The sequence below is a fragment of the Dermochelys coriacea genome, chromosome 2 (genome assembly GCF_009764565.3).
Source record: "Dermochelys coriacea isolate rDerCor1 chromosome 2, rDerCor1.pri.v4, whole genome shotgun sequence".
Lineage (NCBI taxonomy): Eukaryota > Metazoa > Chordata > Testudines > Dermochelyidae > Dermochelys > Dermochelys coriacea.
The window spans coordinates 44,237,326-44,260,628 of NC_050069.1; the positions used below are offsets into that span (position 1 = coordinate 44,237,326).

A 23,303-nucleotide genomic window follows, 5' to 3' on the forward strand; every position below is an offset into this window, starting at 1 on the left:
CCTTTATTACATGCAGACTGGGAGTTAGATCATGCCATTTCTTAGGCACTGCAGACTGAATGTTGATGACATACACATTACAGGACAGGCAGGTTTTAGCAGGACACAGCTGCAGGCAGAAGCTAAAGGACAATTCATTGTTCATGTATATCTCTTTTTTGTTTTTGCTCTAGATAAATGTTTTATCATTAACAGACTGCTTCTTTAAACCGCCTGTGTGTAGGTAGCTAAAGCAGCCTGCAAAATGCAGGAGAAGCTTAGCTTTACTGTGAAGTCTGAGTCTGAGTGTAACCTAACTAGCTAGAGGATATGCAATTCCTGATTGACAGCAGGACTAGCATTATGCAAATGCTGTAAGAGCGAACAGCAGCTGGGGAACAGTGATCAGGGGCTCTGTTAGGGATCTCTCTACACACGCCACACTTATTTCTCTAGTTTTTATCTCTTCTGCTGTTGTGTTTCATTTCAACAATCAATAAATTACACAAAACAATTGTTGCTTTTTTGACAATATTAAATTTAAAATCTCAGAGCAGTTTCAGCTTTTCAGCTAGAGATCTGTGAGAGCTTTTTACTCAAGCTAAATTGGTTAAATTTCAGCTTGGTAACTTGCTTATCTTTAAACCTTTCTGTTTTTAAATCCTGTGTGTCTGGTCCCTTCATACTAAAGTGTATTTTGCTTGTTTCTTCCCGTCGTCTTCAGTCTGAAGCCTTATGTAGGTCAGGCTTGGCTTAAGCAGATTTCCTGAACCTGCGTCAGCTTAAGCTGAAGGAATTTTAATAAACCCTCCCTTGTAGGCGTGGGCCTAAATGAGACTAGCCTAGTTAAGCCTGATCTTTTTCTGTTTGTGAAAAAGAGCTGAGCAGAGCTAGGGACTGCATGGTGGTTTCAAAAACTGCCTCCTTAATTCAGAGATAACAATGGTTGGGAAGGCCAGATCTTCTAATTTTACCTTATCTGAAAAGCTTGATTTGCTAAAACTTGTGAAGCCGTATGTTAAAATTCTTGAAGAACATACCAATAAGCATTCAGTAATAGTGGAAAAAAACAAATGCTGGGATATCATAGCCGATAACTACAATGCCATCGGAGTAGATCGTCCTCCTCGTACTGCACAGGGCCTGCGCACGCTGTACAAGAGGCTCAAAGAATATGCCAAACAGGAGCTATTGCAGCAAAAGGAGACCCATTCAGATTATAAAAGCAGCATTTCTGAGCCAACCAAGAAAGTTGTGGAGATGATTCCACAGATTTCCAGTGTGTGTTTAAGAGACAGGAGCAGTTTACAAAGGTGAGATACATTTTACTTTTTATTAAATTAAAATTATGGCGCCTCCTATCTACTCTATACAGCTTATTCTTAACTTGAGTTCAGTGTCCTAAAGCAAATGCCCACAACAGAGCTGAAAAGGATTGGAAACAAATGCAAGATACTATTTCCTTTGTTTTATGGTGACTTAAAATTGCATTCTATTTTCAGTTATGTTTCAAAGCTTGTTTCAGTGTCTTGTGTCATATTCTGGAAGGTGAGAGTTAAGAGGGAATCACAGAGAAATAGTAGCTCCAACCTCTACCCCTCCCTCACCTTTTAATAGGCTGATTATTCAAACACCGACAAAGTGATGGCTATTCTCCTCCATTTAAGGTAATACTGCAGTCATCTTGCTGCATATAAAACTATTACCAGTTTACATAAGAGCCATATAAAGTTCAGGGAACCAAGAAATCTATTTCGTATACCTTGTCTGTATCATAAATTATTCTATTAGGCAAATATTGAATATGTTTTAATTGAATCTAGATCTTGAGTACTTTGTCTCCATACAGTAAAGTGCCTTTAACAATACAAATAGATTTTTACAGATTACCTTTCCTTCACTTGCTGACATTTTCTGAAACCAGAGCAAAGCTAATTGCAAAATAAACTGTAAATAACAATACATGTATTGTATGCTAGGCAGTTTGGAAGCATATAGACAGAGATTGAGGAGCTACAGAATCAGAAATTTTCTCTTTTGTAGTTCTTTTTAGTGCTTCATGAAGTAAGAGACTGTCTAGTTTTGAATCAGACATAGTACAAGCAGGCAGTGGGCAAGCTTCCCCCCACAGCTGCTATAATGCCCCTCAGATCAGACTTGCAACACACACTCTACTGGTACAGTATTGATCTTTTCAGAATCAGAAACTGCCAGGGTCAGATTTTGCTTCCTCTGGATGCAGATATTTTAAACTAACAAGGATAAAAGTAAACTCTATCCACTACCCAGAAATCATGCTAAAGCTACATTTTTACATTATTTTCACTAACTGATCAAAATAATATGTGAAGTTGGCTTCCCATTAATCAGATACTACTTATAGTTGGTTGGTGCAACAGCTAAGTGTTCTAAGGGAAGCTGGCATGTGCACACATGGGAAGTTTGATTCATGGTGCCAATGATTGAACTGAATGGTAACAATTGTCTAAATCCTAACGTGCCAGATGCTCTTAAAAAAAAAAATAACAACATGCTCTTGTGGGGCTTTGGTGTAAAGAAATCTGTAACACCAGTGCAGCCTAGTTGCTACTGGTGAATGCCCATAGGTAAAATTCAAAAGATCTTAAACAGAACAGCCTTTTTAATTAGGTATAAAAGTGATGTTTTGATCACCACCTCCTGTAATGAAAAAATTAGTCTGAGAGCTATTGATGTTACAGGGACTTGTATACAGTAATGGTGCTTTTCGTGCACAGTATATTCAAGAGCCAGTGATCTCCATAATTTGACTCCTGCAACTCAAACATATTTGGAATCTGTTAGGACTCTAAGAACTGGTGCCCAAAATGATTTCCCCTAATATACCAGTTGGTGCACTAAGTATTGGAGAAATACTTTTAAATAATTTATGCAAAATGCACTATTATTTTGTATTCTTTCATTTTAACCCAGAATTACACCCCCCCCCACCCCAAACATAACCAGTTTTAACCCATTATAACATGACTTAGTTTTTGGAGGTATATATAAGTAGTTGATGAAGTCCTAATGTCACCTGATATCTGATAAGAAATTCTTACCTTAATTTAATTAAACAAAACCAGTGAATCATGGGTGCCTCAGGGTTATAAATACCACCCCCATTATGGTAACTGTTGTTTCCCTTTCTTTCAGTGGAGTTGGCAGGAGTCCCATTGTAACTGCCAAAGAAGAGCTTCTCTTATTACGGTTCCTTCTTTCTATTTTCACCTTCTATCTTACTGTTGTTTATCTCTTAAGAAACTAACTAGAAATAGGTTTAGAGTAGCCCAAGAAAGCTTGTGCTCTAATAAAATTGTTAGTCTCTAAGGTGCCACAAGTACTCCTGTTCTTTTTAACTAGAAATAATCTACAGGTCTGAGTCACATGGAGGCTTAGCATTTTGCTAGTTTCTTGGTGGGGTCCAATGTAGTGGATCAGTGTAGATTTCTCACCATTGGGCTGTTCTAGATCTTATCAACTTCCAGTCTACCTCCCCTCCCCTTTCTGGGAGCCTCTGTTTCTCTTTAGCTTGACCTGCTTCTCCTGATACTTGTTTCCACCCCTTGTCTCAGGCTAGGAACAGCAAGTAAGGGTGAGGAAGGCCACATTAGGAGCTGAGGCTATGGCAAGAAGAAAAACAGCATGTAGCCAGCAGTGGAGAAGAGACTGTCAGTAGTACTTGGCAGTGGGAATGGAGCATGATGCTCTGTGCTTGCTTGGGGAGAGAAACATTACTGGTTGGAGGGCACAAGAGGCTCAAGAGAGAATGAAGTGAGAGGGAATGAGATACTATATTTATTACAAGTGAAGCAGGAAACAACACCTATAATTAGGATTGCCCAACACTTCTCATTTTAAGACCTGTTTTCAATTGCTTATAACTTTGCCAAACTTTAATAATTTGGGTTGAAAGTTTCCATACCAAGTGCTAGCTTTGGGCTGAATTTTTTTAATTCTGTGTTTGTACAGTACCTAATGTACAAATGATAATTTTCATTAAGAAGCTCTACTGCCTCCATGCTTTAAAGCAGGAGGGTCACCTTGGTGTCAGTGATGTGCCTTTTGCTATCCTTATGAAAATCCATCCAAATTAAGCTAAATTAGGATCCTCTGAAAATCTGTTTGCACATATTCAACAGAGGCTTGTTACCATCTGGCAGCTTAATACTCTGAAAATTCTATCTGGGCATGCTCCAGACTGACGCTGCAGGGGCTGAGCAGGACTTTCTGTGCAGTTGCTCTTCAGAGCTATTGGGGATGGAACAGGAACTTAGTTTTGTATGCTCTCAGTACTTTGCCTGCTGGCACCCAGACAGCACGGAGGAGGAGGAAGGTTTCTGGATAAAATGCAGAGGAGTGAGAAGCTAGACCTGAGGGATGGCTGGGGATGGTGGGAGAAACAGGGAGGAAGGGGTGGGGAGGTTGAGAGACTGGGGCATGGAGAAAGGGAGTGGGGGGAAGACTGTGTCTGAGTGAGACAATGACCCAGGGGCAGGGTGAAGAAGGGCTAGAAGCAGAGAAGATCAGACTTGCTAGGAGAGAATGGGAATGGGACGGAAAGCTCTGTAACCACTAGACTACACTCTCCTTAGAATCTGAAATACAACAAAATATTCCAGCATTTCAGCATTCTTCTGCTATCAGGAAATATCTGTGAAACTCCATCTGGCAAAACGTTTGCTTTAGCTCCTCCTAATGACTAGCCCAGGTACAGGATGAGAACCTATTATGGCTATCATTTACTCAGTGAACTCAAATGGCAGAGGTCTGTGCTGTGGATCTAAGAGTTCCAGCCCTAATGGTGAACAATGTGGGTGGCAGTATTGTTTCACATGCTGGAATTTTTTTTTTTAGTTTACTTTTTAAAAAATATAGGAAATTGCATACAAAAAGAATGTTAAGGTTGTAAAGTCAAGCACTCAAAAGTTAGAAAGTAAAAGAATTAAGGCCCATGCAACCTTAATTGTCCCACTTGTGTGTATGTATTATTATACAGTCTTTAATTACATGATCACATATTATTTTTCCCACAGGACCCCTGTCTCATTCTGTGCACAAGATGTACACTGTTAAGGAATTAATCTGGGCTGTGTATTGAATGAAGCAGTTGTCAGTAGGCCTTGGACCTCATTTGTTGTGCAAGTTGAAAGGTGTGTAGTGAATGAGGCAGGGTATTGCATGAAGAGAAAGGATGGTCTCATGGTTAAGGCAATTGAATCTTACTCTGGAAAACTGGGTTCTATTCCTGCCTCTGCCACAGAGACCCTGATCCACACAGGGATTTAAGTGTTGCGACGCTCAGCATTGCAATGCTTGACTTCAGGTTCCTAGAAAACCACTATCATCACTGGGATCCACAAAGCCTGAATTAGGTGTCTATGCTCCCTATACAATGCATAGGGAGAAATAGATGCCTAAGAATGGGATCCACAAAAGCCAATACACTAGACAGGGAGTTGCCTAAGCTAGCTAATGGGAGATGCTGGCAAGAAGGGTGTGTCCTAAGCCTTCCCCTCTCATGGAGTTAGGCACCTCCCTGTAGTTGAGATCTAGGTGCCTATCTCTGCATTCTACAGCCAGAAATACCTTTCTTGGAGTCAGGCAGTTTAGTTGCCTAAGCAAAAAATGGAGAAGGAGGTGGAGGCATCTCCTTTATGACTTTTAGCTCAGTGGTTAGAGCACTCACCCAGGATGTGGGTAACCAGGGTTCAATTCCCCCTTATGTAGGATGGGAAGAAAGGATTTGAGCAGGGACCTCCTACCTCTTAGGAGAGTGCCATAACCACAGACATATGGAATATTCTGATGTGGGGCTTCCTCAGTCTCTTCTATAGTATCTGCTACTCCACGTTGGGTAAATAATTAGTCACTGGGGCAGAGTGAGAGAGCGAGACTAATTCTATAGCTTGGTGGTTAGGGCACCCACCTGACAGATGGGTGACCCAGGGTGTCTAGTTCCCCTGTTTGGGTTGCATAGGGAAGATAGGCAGGGGACTACCTCATTTCCCTTACTTTGTGGATTTTGCTGGGGCTTAGGCATGAGCTAGATGTCTGGACTTCTAGAGTGAGGCTGCAGTATACATGCTCAAAGTGAGAAAACATAGGCATCTACAGTAAAAAAGTTATTCATTGAGTGAGTTTTGATGCCTGTGGGATTAGGCAGCAGCTGAGACAGGGAACTGTGGATTGCAGTGATGCCTAAAACTGGGATTTAAGTCCTTTTGTAGATCTTATGTAATGCTAGGCAACTCACTTAAACTAAACTTTTCACAGGTTGCCAGTAACTATGATCATGTCGATGCTACCAGTTATGTCGTCAAAATTTATGTTGATCAAGGGTGTGAAAAAAACATATCTCTGAGCGACATAAGTGGTAGTTTCAGAGTAGCAGCCGTGTTAGTCTGTATTCGCAAAAAGAAAAGGAGTACTTGTGGCGCCTTAGAGACTAACAAATTTATTAGAGCATAAGCTTTCGTGAGCTACAGCTCACTAGTGTGCACAGCACTCCTGCCAACATAGCTACTACAGCTCATTGCAGGTGGTTTAATTATGTTGATGGGAGAGCTCTCCCATCAGCATAGAGCAAGTACACTAGAGATCTTACAGTGGAGCAGCTGCATTGGTACAGCTGTGACACTGTAGGGTCTCTAGTGTAGATATAGCCTATGTGTTCATCATTTTCTGGGTGCCCAAGTTGAGAAATGTGGGGCTAGATTTATAGACGTGCAGAACACTCAAGCTGAAACTGAAGACAAGAGCCATGCTTTAAAGAAATAAAGTGCTATAAAATTAATGCTAATTTCTGTTTTAAAAAAAAAAAAAAAAAGAGGCCATAGGCCCTCAAATTGGGTGTCTGAAATTAGTGGACACTTTTGACCTTAATCTCTCTGAGCCTCTGTCATAAATATAAAGGGAAGGCTAACCACCTTTAAATCCCTCCTGGCCAGAGGAAAATCTGTAAAGGGTTAAGAAGCTAAAGATAACCTCGCTGGCACCTGACCAAAATGACCAATGAGGAGACAAGATACTTTCAAAGTTGGAGGGGCGAAAAACAAAGGGTTCTCTCTCTCTCTGTCTGTGTTGTCTTTTGCCGGGACCAGAGCAGGAATGCAGGTCAGAACTCCTGTAAAGAGTTAATAAGCAATCTAGTTAGATATGCGTTAGATTCTGTTTTGTTTAAATGGCTGATAAAATAAGTTGTGCTGAATGGAATGTATATTCCTGGTTTTTGAGTCTTTTTGTAACTTAAGGTTTTGTCTAGAGGAATTCTCTATGTTTTGAATCTGATTACCCTGTAAGGTATTTACCATTGCGATTTTACAGAGGTGATTCTTTTACCTTTTCTTTAATTAAAATTCTTCTTTTAAGAACCTGATTGCTTTTTCATTGTTCTTAAGATCCAAGGGTTTGGGTCTGTGTTCCCCTATATAAATTGGTGAGGATTTTTATCAAGCCTTCCCCAGGAAAGGGGGTGTAGGGCTTGGGGGGATTTTGGGGGGAAAGATGTTTCCAAGTGGGCTCTTTCCCTGTTTTTCTGTTAGACTCTTGGTGGTGGCAGTAATAAAGTCCAGGGACAAAAGGTAAAATGGTTTGTACCTTGGGGAAGTTTTAACCTAAGCTGGTAAAAATAACCTTGGGGGTCTTGCATGAAGGTCCCCACATCTCTACCCTAGAGTTCAGAGTGGGGAAGGAACCTTGACAGCCTCAGATCTAGAGCCCTGCAAATCCGCAGGTATCCGCTTTACATCTGTGGACCCTTTCTGAGTATAGCGGATGTGGATACAAATTTTGTATCCGCACAGGGCTCTGACTGTAAGAGCCGGGTGGGCAGCTGTGAGGAACCATGGCACGGATCCTCCACCTGCTCTGGGGGGGGAGGCTGGGGATCAGGGACACTGAGCGGAGAGGCTGGGGGTCAGGAACATTGGGCAGGGGGCAAGAGGGCAGGGACACTGGGCAGGGGGATGGGACATTGGGCGGAGGAGCAGGGACACTGGGTGGGGAGTGGGGGGCTGCGGCTCCCCACAGCTGCCAGTGCAGCTCTCCCTGGCCCAGAACTGGCTGGGAAGGGGGGCTCAAAGCCACAGCCTGGCCACAGTAAGAGCTGTGTGGGGAGCTTTGGCGGATCCTCCACCTGCCCTGGGTGGGGGGCTCAAGCAGACCCCGGGCAGCTCCACAGGCGCCCGGTGCCCCCCACCCCCTCGCCAGGCCAGTGTGGAGCCCAGTCGGGGAGCCGTGGGGAGCCGCAGTGGACCCTCTACCTGCCCGTGGTGTGGGGGGAGCGACTGAAAGCAGCTCCCTGCCATCTTCCCCCCCAGTCGAGGGTAAGTGGAGGGTCCGTGACTCCGCACGGGGCTCCCCATAGCAGCCCACATGGCTCTCGCTGACTGGGCTCTTGCGGGGGGATGCCTCGGAGCCTCAGCCCAGCCCCCAGTATAGAGCCCTGCAAATCCATGGATATCTGCAGATAATTTTTGCGGATCGGATGCACGTACACATTTGTGTATTCACACAGGACTCTAGACAGATCCTCATCTGTAAAATGGGAATAATAATAATAATACTGTAATACCACTTTCATGGGAGTGTTTTGAAAATAAATTCATTGATATCTTGAAGCATTCACATTATGTAGAGATAAGCACCATAGAAAAGTCCATAAGGAAGGTAATAATTCTGTCTTCAGAAAAGGATTTAAAAAGTGTGCAGTAAATATGGCCTAGGGCCACACATTCAACAAGGAGGATAACCAAAATATTGAATAGCTGATCATTAAGTAAGCATCATCCATCCTATGCACTGAAGAAGAGAGGGGTCCTGTGGAAAAAAATAGTTTGTAGTCATGTAATTAAAAACTATATCATAATGCATATGCACTAGGGGGGTAATTAAGAGTGCATGGATCCTAATTCTTGTACTCCTTAACTTTCTTGGCTGGCCCATCCTCCTCCCTGACTGTGATTTCCCACCTGTACTCCATGATATGACTCTCTTGCTACCTTACAGCTACTCAGGTCACACACACACACACACACACACACACACACACACACACTGAAAGAGAAAAAATAATGCAGGCAGAAGTCCGGCAGCAGAGTGGGGGGCTCTCCTGTTTATTTCATTTAATGCAGCATGTATGATTACTTCCTTGTGGGCAGGTAGCATATGTGTGCATTTGGTGCAAGTGACTCATGGCCCATAAAGCCCATGTCTAGGCTCTTCAGACCAGAATGGCTTAGTTGGAGGAGCTAAGGGAGACAGAGGTACATAGCAAAAAGAAAAGGAGTACTTGTGGCACCTTAGAGACTAACAAATTTATTAGAGCATAAGCTTTCGTGAGGTACAGCTCACGTCATCGGATGCATCCGATGAAGTGAGCTGTAGCTCACGAAAGCTTATGCTCTAATAAATTTGTTAGTCTCTAAGGTGCCACAAGTACTCCTTTTCTTTTTGTGAATACAGACTAACACGGCTGCTACTCTGAAAGAGGTACATAGATGAGACTTTCTGGGATGCAGTAGAGTGGTCCCACTCCTTCATCTGTCAGCTTCTGTGTTATTGAGGAGGATGAAATCTCAGGGAAGGAGAATATCAAGCTGGAGCGGAGGGAAACAGTCCCATAGTTGGAACCTTCCTTCCAGATGATGTCATGGTATCTTCTCACACTGAGGATACCTCTTTGTGGGAGAGGACCCCTGTTATTAGGAAAAGACGGGTAATTTTAATGGGGGGTTTAGTTATTAAAAATATAGATAGTCGGATTTCTGATGACTGGGAGAACCGTATGGTGAATAACCTGCCAGGTCTGAAGACCTTTCAAGACATCTAGACAGACTTCTGTACAGTGCTGGGGAGCACGTAGGTACCAGGAACATAGGGAAAGGTAGGAGAGAGGTCCTGAAGGCCAAATTCAGGCTGCTAGGTAAGAGATTAAAGTCCAGGACCCATTAGTAGCATTCTCAGAAATGCTTGCAGTTCCACATGCAGGGCTAGTTAAACAAATAGAACTGCAGGGTCTCAGTGTGTGGATGAGATGATGGAGGAGGGAGTTGGGTTTATTAGGAACTGGAGAATCTTTTGGGAAAGGAGGATCTATACAGGTAGGATGAGCTCCACCTAAACCAAAATGGAACTAGATTTCTGTAATGTAAAAAAAAAAAAAAAAAAAAAAAGAGGAGTTTTAAAATTAAGAAAGCTGACAGATGTGGAAGAACACATGGTTCAGGCAGGTTTCAGAGTAGTAGCCGTGTTAGTCTGTATTCGCAAAAAGAAAAGGAGTACTTGTGGCACCTTAGAGACTAACAAGTTTATTCGCGCATAAGCTTTCGTGAGATAATGCATCCGATGAAGTGAGTTGTAGCTCACGAAAGCTTATGCTCTTATAAATTTGTTAGTCTCTAAGGTGCCACAAGTACTCCTTTTCTTTTTATGGTTCAGACAGAGAGACTCCTTAGGGGAGGTTTTATTAAAGGGAATGCTTTAAAACCTAGTGAAGAGAAAAGGATAGAAGCTGATAAAGTACAGGTAGAATCTGAAGAGAAACAGTTAAATGAAAAAGAGTGCCTTTCAGTTACATCACATGAAGGCAAACAACTAAATATTGACAAAATTTAAAATTGTTTGTATATTAATGCAAGAAGTTAAAAAGCTAAGATGAGTGAACCTGACTGCCTGGTATTAAATAAGGCTATTGATGTAATAGTCATCACAGAAACTTGGTGGAATTATGATCATCCATGGGATGCAGGAATATTGGTACAAAATATATAGGAACGACAGAGTAGATTGTGCTGGTGGGGGAGTGGCAGTACATGTGAAAGAAAGCATGGTGTCAAATATAGTAAAAATCTTGAATGAATCAAACAATACTATAGAATCTCTATGGATAGAAATTCCATGCTTAAATAATGAGTATAGCAGGAGGAACATACCACCGCCTGACCAGGATGGTTATTGTGAAGTGCTCATGAAGGTTAGAAAGTCTTCAAAAACAGAACAGTTAAAACCTCAAAATAAGGGGAGATTTTAACTATCCTCATATTGACTGGAAGCATGTCACCTCAGGACGGGATGCAGAGAGAAAATTTCTAGACACCATTAACGACGACTTCTTTGAGCAGCTAGTCCTGGAATCCACAAGGGGATGGGCAGTTATTGATTTAATCCTAAGTGGATCTGGCCTAGGAAGTTATAATACAATAAAAGCTGTTTTATCTGGCACTTCACCAACCAGAAAGCTCTATAAACCGGGATTTCTGATCTTCATTAAAATTCTGGTTTACAGTCCGGTTGGTACAGAGCTCACAAGGGGTTGGGGTACAGGAAGGGGTTTGGAGCGCGGGCTCTGGGAGGGAGTTTGGGTGCGGGAGGGAGTGCATAGTGCTGGATCCAGGAGCCACTCACCTCGGGTGGGTCCCCGCAAGCGGCGACCTGTCCTGGCTGCTCCTAGGCGGAGGCACGACAGGCGGCTCTCTGCGCTACCCCACCTCAAGTGCTAGTAACACAGCTCCCATTGGCTGGGAACCGTGGCCAATGGGAACTGGAAGGGCAGCTCCTGCAGGTGGAGGCGGCGCGCAGAGTTGCTTGCTGCACCTCCATTTAGGAGCAGCCGAGACAGGTCGTAGCTTGCAGGAGCCGCCTGAGGTGAGCGGCCCCCGGATCTGACATCCCGCATCCCCTTCTCTGCTCCAAACTCCCTCCCACACCCAAACTCCCTCCCTCTTAGTTAACCGGCATTTTTCACTTACCTGCACCCTCTATTTCCCCAACATGCCGGATAAAACAGCTTTTACTGTACCTGAACCACTTGGTAATCGTGACCATAATGTAATTAAGTTTAACATCCTTGTAAGGGGAAAAATACCAGAGAAATCAACCACAGTAGCATTTAACTTCGGAGCTACATAAAAATGGGGAGGCTAGTTATAACAAACAGTCACAAGTTAAATGGCTGCAAGCTGCATGGAAAGTTTTTAAAAACACCATAATAGAGTCTCAAATTAAATGTGTACCCCAAATAAAAACAAACTACAAGATGACCCCCCTTCCCCAAAAGCCATCATGGCTAAACAATAGAGTAAAAGAGGTGGTTAGAGACAAAAAGGCATCTTTTAAAAATTGGAAGTCAAATCCTAGTGATGAAAATAGAAAGGAACATAAACTCTGGCAAGTCAAGTGTAAAAGTGTGCTTAGGCAGGCCAAAAAAGAATTTGAAGAGCAACTAACAAAAGACACAAAAACTAAAACCATTTTTGCTGTTAAGTACATCAGAAGCAGCAAGCCTGCCAGACAATCAGTGGGACAACTGGACAATTGAACTGCTAAAGGAACACTCAGAGAAAACAAGGCCATTGTGGAGAAACTGAATGAACTCTTTGCATTTGTCTTCACTGCAGAGGATAAGAGGGAGATTCTCATACACGAGACATTCTTTTTAGGTGACAAATCTGAGGAACTGTCCTGGGTTGAGGTGTCAATAGAGAAGGGTTTGGAACAAATTGATAAATTAAACAGTAATAAGTTACCAGGACAAGGTGGTATTCACCCAAGAGTTCTGAAGGAACTCAAATGTGAAATTGCAGAACTACTAACTGTAGTCTGTAACTTATCATTTAAATCAGCTTCTATACCAGATAACTGGCAGATAGCTAATGTAACATCATTTTTTTTAAAAAAAGGCTCCAGTGGTGATCCTGGCAATTACAGGCCAGTAAACCTAACTTCAGTACCAGGCAAATTGGTTGAAGCTATAGTAAAAGAACAGAATTATCAGACACATGGATGAACATAATAGGTTGGGGAAGAGTCAACATGACTTTTGTAAAGGGAAATCATGCCTCACCAAACTATTAGAATTCTTTGAGGGGGTCAACAAACGTGGACAAGATTGATCTAGTGGATATAGTCAGTGGTGAGCTGGAGCCGGTTCGCTAGAACAGGTTATTAAATTTAGAAGCTCTTTTAGAACCGGTTATTCTGCAAGGGACAACCGGTTCTAAAAGGGCTTCTAAATTTAACCGGCCCAAAGTGGCGCCTTAAGCGCCGACTCCATGGGTGCTCCAGCCCGGAGCACCTAAGGGGAAAATTTGGTGGGTGCAGAGCACCCACTGGCAGCTCCCCGGCCGCAGCTCACCTCACCTCCGCTCCGCCTCCTCCCCTGAAGGTGCCGCCCCGCTCTGCTTCTCCACCCCGCCCCCGCTTTCCGCGAATCAGCTGTTTGCATGGGAAGCCAGGGCTGGCTGAGAAGCAAGCAGTGGCTTCCCACTCAGGCCCAGGGAGGCAGAGCGGAGGTGAGCTGGGGCGGGGGGGAGAGACATGAGGAGGGCCGCCCGCGCTGCAGCAGGTAACCCGGGAGCGGGAGGGCGCGCAGGGGAACCACTTCCCAGCCCAGCTCACCTTCGCCACCCTCGGCCTGAGCGGGAAGCTGCGGCCTGCTTCTCAGTCTTCCCCGGCTTCCCGCCGAACAGCTGATTCGCGGGAAGCTGGGGAAGGGAGGGCAGGCGCAGAGAAGCAGAGCGGGGCGGTGGGTTCAGGGGCGGAGGCGGAGCGGAGGTGAGATGATCTGGGGCTGGGCGCCGGGTGGGGAGAAGTCGGTGGGGATTCTACATCCACCAATTTTCCCCATGGGTGCTCTAGCCCCGCAGCTCCCAGGGAATTGGCGCCTAAGGCGCCGCTTTTGGTGTGATCAGTGGGGGAACGGCTGCTCCCCCACCCCTAGGAGCCAGAGGGACCTGCCGGATGCTTCCTGGGAGCTGCCCCAGGTAAACACCTCCGGGACTCCCTACCTCGCCCCCCGGCAGGTACCTCTGGCTCTTAGGGGTGGAGTGGGCACCCACTACAGTGGCCCATGAGACCCTCTCGCCCGGTTCTGGGGGCAGTCAGGGGACAGGGGAGGGGGGTGGATGGGGTAGGGATCCTGGGGGGGCGTCAAGGAACGCGGGGGGGGGTTGGATGGGGCAGGAGGCCCCAGGGGCGGGGGTGGGCTACGACCCCCTCTTGGGGTGAGGAGGGAACCCGTTAAGATTTTGGCAGCTCATCACTGGATATAGTGTATTTGGATTTTCAGAAATCCTTTGACAAGGTCCCTCACCAAAGACTATTAACTAGGAGGGTTAGAGACGCAGCCCCATGCTCTAAACCTCTGACTGTCAGAAACTGGAATTAGATTACTGAGGATGGATCACTCAGTAAATCTCATCTGGTACTGGACACTGTCAGAAGAAAGGATGCTGGGCGAGATGGACCGTTGTTCTGACCCAGTATGGCCGTTCTTATGTACTTTTACAGAATAATAGTAATATTAAAAATGTCAGAACAGAAAATCTAGACTGGGATGCAGTCTCTGATATTAGCCAATGCCTGATGCTTCAGAGGAACACACAAAACTTCCATTAGAGTTTGGAAATGCACTTGCCTGCTCATCAAGTGTAGGACTGCTTTGATTTGGGGCTTTGTTCTCTACTCTTCAACAGCAGAAGGTGCCCTAATCTGAGGCAGAAGTGTCTGCATGTCTATCAAATAGAGTGAATGGAGAGTCACCAAGTATTGATCAATGTATCCTAGAATTATATAGGTTAGAGATGGGAAACTATTATATTTAGATTCTGTAACTTAAAGATGTACACATCTTAAACTCCAAGTACTTTGTATTCCACTTCATAACTCTAATCAGTGTACTTACAATGTGTTCTTATTCTGACAGTATCCTTTAAACCAATATGCATACCACCTGTGGTACACACATGGTGGCTTGAGAACCAGTGTATTAGATCCTCCAGTCCTTTTCCTGGACAATACAGGATTGTTCCCAACAGTTTCTAGTGTATCATCCAGATAAATTTTAAGTATGAAGTAGTGTGGTTTCCACTACCATACTTTATGCCCTGAAACAGGAGGATGAGCCCTCATAACTTTTTTTTTCTAGCTAATGTAATTTTATATGCTATTCTAATCAATATAAATGTTTAATCATTTTCAGTCTTATTAAGCTATTTGTTCCATGTTCAGTAGCAGTGAGTTCCACAAAGTAATTGTACTCTGTCTAAAAAGTATTACATTTTATCTATTTTTAAATTTACTTTCATTTAATGAACAGCATCTAATTTACTTGCTCTGCCCAAGATCTGTGGCAGAGTCTGGAATTTAAGCCGGAGCTCTTGAGTCTGCCACAGATTTCCTTCACAGGACTTGAGCAAGTCATTTAATCTTTCTCTGCTCCATTTCCCTATGTAAGAATCTCATCAGACAAAATAATATTTATATTTTGAGATTCCATTTATTGGGAATTTTTTTCTCTTAAAATATGCTTTTGATCAACTTCTTGTAAGATAAATTAAGTGAAGAGACTTTAGTTAATATTAACATAGGAAAATACAAATTATATGCTTATTCATATAAAATAGGAGCTATAACCCTTGAAAACTAAAGGTTTAAAGTGATGGGCTCATATGTTTTTCTACCAGAGCTGTTTTCAGAAATGAGTAGCACTCTAGGTCAGAGGAGGAGTGGATGAGGGTAGCGCTGGGGAGAGGAAGTATCAGCTGGCAGTGAAACTGTTTCAACAGGGACCACTTAAATCTAAATGCTCTTCTCTATCTCTCCCATCCCACTCTGTTGTTAGTGCATAAGAGTTGCCTGCCTCTGTCACTTTCACTTTCTTCTCCTGCATTGCTCCCTTGCCTGCTTATCACTGATAGCTTTTGCTTTACCCATCCTGTGGGAGAAGAAGGGCCCACCAAGCTGGTTCTGTCTAATCTATATAGCCTCCTTCATGGTAGAATATAATGCCCAAAGGAGGAAGACAGAGTGAGAGAGAGACTGTCGTTATGAGAGAGATAATCCCAATCAGTGTACTGGTGAGGTTTTGCCTGTATTTTATCTGGCAGAGGGGCAACATTTTAAACAAATTATTCTTGATTAGCTATGTCACAGTTGCAGGATAACTGCACCTCTGTTCTCCCTCAGTTGTCCCTCAAAGGCACCTACTTACAGGTTTCTGGCTTCCAGCCATCCCCTCTCTTGGATGGAGACCCACATCTCACTCCCTCCTGAGCAGGGATTTTTAAGGCTGCACAGTTCCCTGCCTTACACTTTGATATCCCTACTAAGCCACACTGCCTAAAAAGGCCTGTGCTTTGCTTTCTGAACAGTGTGTTGCCCACAGTTATAAATTACCTCACAACTCCTAAGCAAGTATATTTATTCTTAAGGTAAAAGCATTATACGGGAAAATATATTAAAACAGTAAAAGAACCTACACTTGGGCTAAAAAGGTTACTAGAGGTCACCCCCAATTTCAGTTTAGGGGCTCTGGTAAGTCTTAGTCCTTTTAAACCCACCCAACTGGGTTTTCCCGATGGTTATAATTTCATTTTAGATACAGAACAGAGACAGGGCAGATCAGTTGCTTTTTTTTATACAGCTCAGTCTTCTGATCTTGGTTCTCTGTCACAGGTAATCAACAGACTCCTCAGGGTGCAGCTTTGAAAGACTGTTTTGGGGGTAGGAATTTGTGCATAACTGGAGTTGTGGAATTTGCATTAGCCTTTCCCTAGGGATTCCTCAGGAAATCCACTTAACACTTTCTGTCCCAAAAAGTACACATTTATTTGGTACAACTCAGGATAGTCTCTTGAAATCCTATATACTTCCCAGGGCTTACATCTGTCACCTCTTCTCCCCACTAGGGAAGTTGCATACAGTTCTAGCTCACTTTACTAAAGTAAGGTCTTCCAAGATATATTGCAGGAAATTGCCATATTTATCAAGTTAAATGTGCTCCTATTTTTGTGTATAATGGCTTTTGTTTACAGATAATGACTTAATTATTATATATATGTTTTAGCGCTAATATAGATAAAGAAACGGTTGCTGGTACCAGTTCCCCACAAGCAGTGTTGGATCACCATCCTGTCACAATGGAGTTGGAACCAGAAGAGGATGTCAAACCTCCTCCTTACTTGGCTGTAGATTCACAGCAGAGTGAGGACTTAGAACAAGGAGAAGAACACCAGTTGGTGCATGTTATGGAGAGATCTCCTTCAACTTCACTGTCTTCTGTTGATATGAGAATGATGTTGTCTTCATCTCCCATCCCAAGAAGAGATGATTTTTTTAGGCTCGAGGTTGGAGAACGCTTTAGGCCAGCATGTGGGTATGAGCCACAGATGTTGCAAATGCTGAAAGAGGAGCATCAGATAATCTTAGAAAATCAAAGAAAAATTGGGCTTTATGTCCAAGAAAAGAGGGATGGCTTGAAAAGAAAGCAGCAGCTGGAAGAAGAGCTATTGAAAGCAAAAATTAAAGTAGAGAAGCTGAAGGCAATAAGACTACGACGTGATCTGCCAGAATACAACAGCCTTTAAATATTTATCATCTGTCATATAATCTGAGATGTTTTATTCTCTGAGATACTTTATAATACATTGTTTTTGCCTAGCAAAATGATTTTTTATGTTAATTTGGATGGATCAGAATCTAGCCTTGAAAAACGTATGCATGTTTTCCATTTTGTTTATGTACATTAGCAAAAATGTCAAATGTCTTTCACAGGTTTGAGTCTTCTCAATATTTCTAGTCTGAAGTATAACCAGATACTGTAGCTCTGTGTGTAAGATAAAAAACTGCCTTTGGAAATCTTCCACTGATCTTTATTAGAGCTGGAACAAGCTAAGGAAAATTTAGACAGGTGTTGTTAAAGATGTTGATTTTATGCTTTATTCTTTTTTTAAAGCAATTCTTATCCTTTTTAATATTCTTTATGAAGTTATTTGAAGGTTAATAAATATAGAGAGAAGAAATAAAGGCCATGTTTCTTTATATATATATATTTTTCACTCATTTTAAATTAGTAAAACCTATTTCAATTATGAGATTTTGCTAATGTGTTATATTAGCTTGGAGAACATAGGAAACTGACTGGATTATTTTATTTTTTAATGCTCAACTGAGAGAAGGTGGAGCACATATCTTTTTAAAATTTAACACTTTTTATAATAGTCAGTGGATGAAAGTTTCCATATGATAATTTCAAAATAGAGATGCTGAAGGCAACATTTAAATTTTCAGAACTGCATGCATGCATAATTTGTGTGCACAGTTACTGTGATTGTGTATTCAATTGTGGTAATTACACTGCAAGTGACTAGAAAGATATCTAATTTGTTCATTTCCATGCATAATTACTATGATACATGTGCAACCAAGACAGATGCAGGTGCATTTTAATCAACATCACTGTTATGCTATAGCTACCAAAATGCCATAGTTTCTCTACATAAATAATTTGTGACCCAAAATCCAAGTAAGATTCTTTATTATCTAGGATAATTTTTGTGAGTGGTATGACTTTTTTTATTTATTTACAAATAAAAATCCCAAACACACAAAATAAATTCATTCTCATGTCCTTCCTAGCAACATCCCTTGCTTGCAGTATAGTCCCTATACTGTTATGACCACTATCAAGGAAGCAGGGAGGTTGGTAAATGCCTGTCAATCATAGCTATTACATAAGCTCCAGACTGCCCATTTCTTCATGGTTCTTTGCCTTCTGCGCTCTGGAATCATGGAGCAGCACTTGCCTCAATCCTCTGACTCCATATTTCTTCTAACACTATTTTCCCTTCCTCCAAATTCTAGCACAAGAAGAGGAGATGAAATACAGGGTAAAGGAAAAAGAGAGAGAACAAAGGAGATATTCCACCTGTGTCTGCTGTCTAGGGCCCCAGCAACACAGAGAACAAAAACAGCAATAAGGAGGCCATTCCCTCTTATGGCTGCTTCCACTCATAACTCTATCCACCAATGCTCTTTAGATCAGCTGCTTTCTCTACCCACACAGTGTCTCTCCATATGGGTAAGGGGCAGAGGTCTGCATCAGTGGATGAGGTTTCAGAGTAGCAGCCATGTTAGTCTGTATTTGCAAAAAGAAAAGGAGTTCTTGTGGCACCTTAGAGACTAACAAATTTATTTGAGCATAAGCTTTCGTGAGCTACAGCTCACTTCATCGGATGCATCCGATGAAGTGAACTGTAGCTCACGAAAGCTTATGCTCAAATAAATTTGTTAGTCTCTAAGGTGCCACATGTACTCCTTTTCTTTTTATCAGTGGATGAGGTAATCCCTGCTACTTCTTATCAGTCTCCTGGGCCCTTCAGGCTATCTTTATAACTGCAGGTATGACTGATAACACAGTCTGAAGACTGCAGGATTGCATAGGTTTAATTAAGGGCTTAACTGAGCCTAAAGAACCTTTATTTGTGATGCTGTTGCGAGAGATGGAGAGAAACCAGCTTGACTGTCAGAACCAGGATGAGTTTGTGGAGTTTCGTGAGGTAGCGGGGGATGGGAAAGTGAGAGGAAACAAATCTTTTACTTGCAACCTGAGGAAATTGAAATCAGTGAGATTCAATGAATATGGAACTCCACAAACCGTTTTTTTCCCCCTACAATCACTTTAGGGTAGTGCAGAACTTTAAGCCCACGTCTACACTCACACTTATGTTGGCAAAACTTATGTCGCTCAGGTGTGTGGAAAAAAAACACGCACCCGAGTGACATAAGTTTTGCCAGCATAAGTGCTCATGTATATAGCACTGTGTGACTGCTCATTTAGGTGGTTTTATTATGTTGACAGGAGAGATCTCGTGTAGAGCAGCTACATGAGCGATCTTACAGCGCACAGCTGCATCGGCACATCTATGCCACTGTAAGTTCACTAGTGTAGACATGGCCTAAGATGAGAGCCCCATTCTCTCTATTGTGCCTTTTGTATGCTTTGAAGGGTTAACTTCCAATAACTAGCCTTCATTTCACACCCTGGCCAACCACAGCATTCTTCAATTCCAAGATACTGATATGTCTTGTAGAGCTGGAACCACTTCCACAGGACATTCATTTTCCTGGGCCTACAAGACTCAAAACTTTTTAAAAAATAAAAAGCATTCTTCCAGCTGTACTTTAGCATCCAGGATGTGGCTTCTGAGGAATAGGAACCAGAATAAAGTAAATTTTCAGTGCCTACCTCATAGTATGGAAATACCTGGCTTTGCCGGAGAATCTAGATTTCTGCTTATCCAGTGTTATGGGGTAGATACCAAGTTGTTTCTATGTTCTTGTTCCAAGTTCTCATAGATGTGATCCCACATTCAACAGAGGCCAGAATGAGGTCAAATAAGGCTTACGGTGTTGCAGTGGTTGTCTGACTACAACCCACTCTACACTGGTCATCAGAGCCCGCCGCATAGGCTTTGGAAGCGTTTCAACATAAATGTCCATTTCTTTCGACATCTCTCTCTACAGATGTTATCTCTGTGAGGGCCAGAACCATGGAACTTTCCACTCTTTGCAGCATCAGGTGGCTTCTCACCAGGAACGGAGAGGTAGATGCAAAGACCAAATTGGCAGAACCTCCCCAGAGTTTTAGATTCTGGGAGGGAAAGAGTTGGATGAATGAAGACACAATAGAATATGGAGGTCCCATTAAGATGCTTTCTCCACCATCCTCACTCCATATTATGATTGTTTTGTTTCTGTTCTGTTTGTAAGAGAAAGGAGTTTTCTCTTCTTCTTTGTGCTAGCGGCATCTTCTATCCAGAGACTTCTCATATTTCCAGTTTCCTTTTTTCTAATTTCATCATGGCGAATCTTTCAGTTCTTGGGTCATTTTGCAGTTTGCTTGCACCTTGTCATGTGGGTTTACTTCTACCTTTAGCCATCCTCCTTCAAATGTACTTTTTTTTTTTCCCATGGAAGATGTCCTTTCCTTCTCTTAGTCTATCAAGAAGTCAACCATATTTGATGCTTCTCTCCCTCCAATTATTGTGGGTCTGCACTTCTTCTCTAGCACCCATATCTGGGTTGCATCATCACATTACCTGCCTCTTAGACTTGGGCATCTTTCATTTCTTAGAAGGTGTACCTTCAGTATTGTTATGTTGCAGCTTTAAGGTATATCTACATTGCAGCAACAAACAAGCTGTGTTCACACTACAGTGGGTAGCTAAATATGGCAGTGAAAGGCTCTGGCCGGGGGATGCAGCGGGGATCTGAGGGAGCCTTTCTGCACTGATGGAGTCTATCACTGTGGCAACTTCCCACTCTGGCAACTTCCCATTTTCACTGCCATGGGGAGCTGCCAGAGCCTTTCCCCACTGTCTCCTTGCTGCTGGAGTCTTTCCCTGCTGCTGGAGTCTTTTGCCACTGCCTCTCCACTGCATGAAAAGACTCCGGCAGTGGGGAGGCATGAGGACATTACACTGCTAAAAATAGCAGCATAGATGTGAGAGGCACTGCTTCGGCATGTAGAGAGAGTGTTTTGGCATGTCTTGATCCGCCTAAACAGAGCCTCGTTATTTAGAACGTTGGTTATACCCATTTGTGGGGGGCATGCAGTTTATGTACTCTACACACTGCCATCAGGAGCGTGCTGTATAGACATACCCTTAGGCAGTTCTTCTGGACCTGCAGTTTTAGGAACTTCTCTATTCCAGTACACAGCCTAACTGAACTAACATATATGATCAGACAGCTTGGAAAAAACAGCACCATATTCTGTCCTTCTCCCTTACCAGTGCCTCTATCCCTGTCTGCTGCAGAAAAGTGTACCTCTAGCAAGGATGAGCAAGTGCAGCCTTCACCTTCGTGGGGTCTCCGAAGTTTATTAGTGTGCTTCCAGCAAGATAACCATGCTAAACAAGTCCTGAAAAGAGCTGCCATCCCAATTTTGAGAGATATATTCATTTGCTTGAGATTGAGGCAAGGAACTGTGATAGTGTTCCCCTCCTCTCCTCTTGACTCAGGACTTTGGAGAAAAATAAGACATGTCGGAAATGATACGACTGCCTCCTTTGTTGCTCTTCATCTTTGAGAACAGGAGTATCACCAAGTTCTCCTCCTTGATAAATGCCCTTCACCTGGAGCAATCTGTTCCAGAGACAAGTCAGTTTCCCCAGCTCATGTCACCTAGCCTTGACATCCTGGAAGTTGAATGAAGATGGTATTTCACTGTAGGATTTTTGGAGGATGTAGCTTGGGGTGTTTCCTCTTGGAGAAGGAATAAGAACATAAGAATGGCCATACTGGGTCAGATCAAAGATCCATCTTGACCAGGGGTGGGCAAACTTTTTGGCCCCAGGGCCACATTGGGGTGTGAAATTGTATGGAGGGCCGGGTAGAGAAGGCTGTACCTCCCCAAACAGCCTGGCCCCTGCTCCCTATCTGCCCCTCCCACTTCCTGCCCCCTGACTGCCCCCTCAGAACCTCCAACCCATCCAACCCCACTCTGCTCCTTGTCCCCTGACCTTCTGGGACCTGTGCCCCTAACCACCTCCTGGGACCCCAACCCCTACCCAACCCCCCCATCCCCTGACTTCCCTGACCCCTATCCACACCCCCTCCCCCAGACAGGCCCCCCAGAACTCCCATGTCTATCCAACGCCTCCCCCTGTTCCTCGTCCCCTGACTCCCCCCAGAACCTCCACCCCATCCAACCACCCCCTGCTCCCCGTCCCCGACTGTCCCGACCCCTATCCACACCTCCACCCCATGACAGCCCCTCTGGGACTTCCACGCCTATCCAGTGCCCCCTGCTCCCTGTCCCCTGACTGCTCCCAGGACCCTCTGCCCCTTATCCAACCCCCTCACCCCCTTACCATGCCACTCAGAGCGATGGGAGCTTGCAAGAGTGGCAGGCCAGAGTGCTGGCAGCACGGCGCTCTGAGGCTGCACAGGAGTGGGGATAGCAGGGGCGGGGCTGGGGGCTAGCCTCCTGGGCCAGGAGCTCAGGGGCCGGGCAGGACGGTCCTGTGGCCCGGATGTGGCCTGCGGGCCGCAGTTTGCCCACCTCTGGTCTAGCCCAGTATCCTGTCTTCTGACAGTGGCCTATGCAAGATGCTTCAGAGGGAATGAACAGAACAGGTAATCATCAAGTGATCCATCCTGTCTCCCATTCCCAGCTTCTGGCAAACAGAGGCTAAGGACACCATCTCTGCCCATCCTGGCTAATATGCCTTTGATGGACCTATCCTGTTATAGTCATGACCATCACAACATCCTCTGGCAAAGAGTTCAACAGGTTGACTGTGCTTTGTATGAAAAAATACTTCCTTTTGTTTGTTTTAAACCTGCTGCCTATTAATTTCATTTGGTGACCTCTAGTTCTTGAGTTGAGAAGGAGTAAATAACACTTTCTTATTTACTTTCTCCACAGACAACATTTTATAGATCTCTATCGTATCCCCCCTTAGTCATCTCTTTTCCAAGCTGAAAAGTCCTGGTCATCTTAATCTCTCCTCCTGTGGAAG

The 23,303-nt window shown here is 43.6% G+C and overlaps 2 protein-coding genes across 3 annotated transcripts in view; both read left to right on the top strand.

Annotated features, from left to right (window-relative positions):
* Positions 1-23,303, top strand: part of RAD54B (RAD54 homolog B) — a 129,045-nt gene that overhangs the window by 43,036 nt on the left and 62,706 nt on the right. The gene's annotated exons all lie outside the window — the stretch shown is intronic.
* LOC119850610 (fibrinogen silencer binding protein) lies at positions 837-22,162 on the top strand. The gene is made up of 3 exons (XM_038388939.2): positions 837-1,292; positions 16,844-18,888; positions 19,117-22,162. The coding sequence occupies exons 1-2, from the start codon at positions 922-924 to the stop codon at positions 17,361-17,363; spliced, it is 891 nt and encodes a 296-aa protein (XP_038244867.1). The 5' UTR covers positions 837-921; the 3' UTR covers positions 17,364-18,888; positions 19,117-22,162.

Bases quoted from the DNA above. Each gene is read 5' to 3' on its own strand.
- LOC119850610 (XM_038388939.2), top strand. From the start codon at position 922: ATGGTTGGGAAGGCCAGATCTTCTAATTTTACCTTATCTGAAAAGCTT. The intron at 1,293-16,843 runs GTGAGATACATT...TATATGTTTTAG, and splicing joins GACAGGAGCAGTTTACAAAG to CGCTAATATAGATAAAGAAA.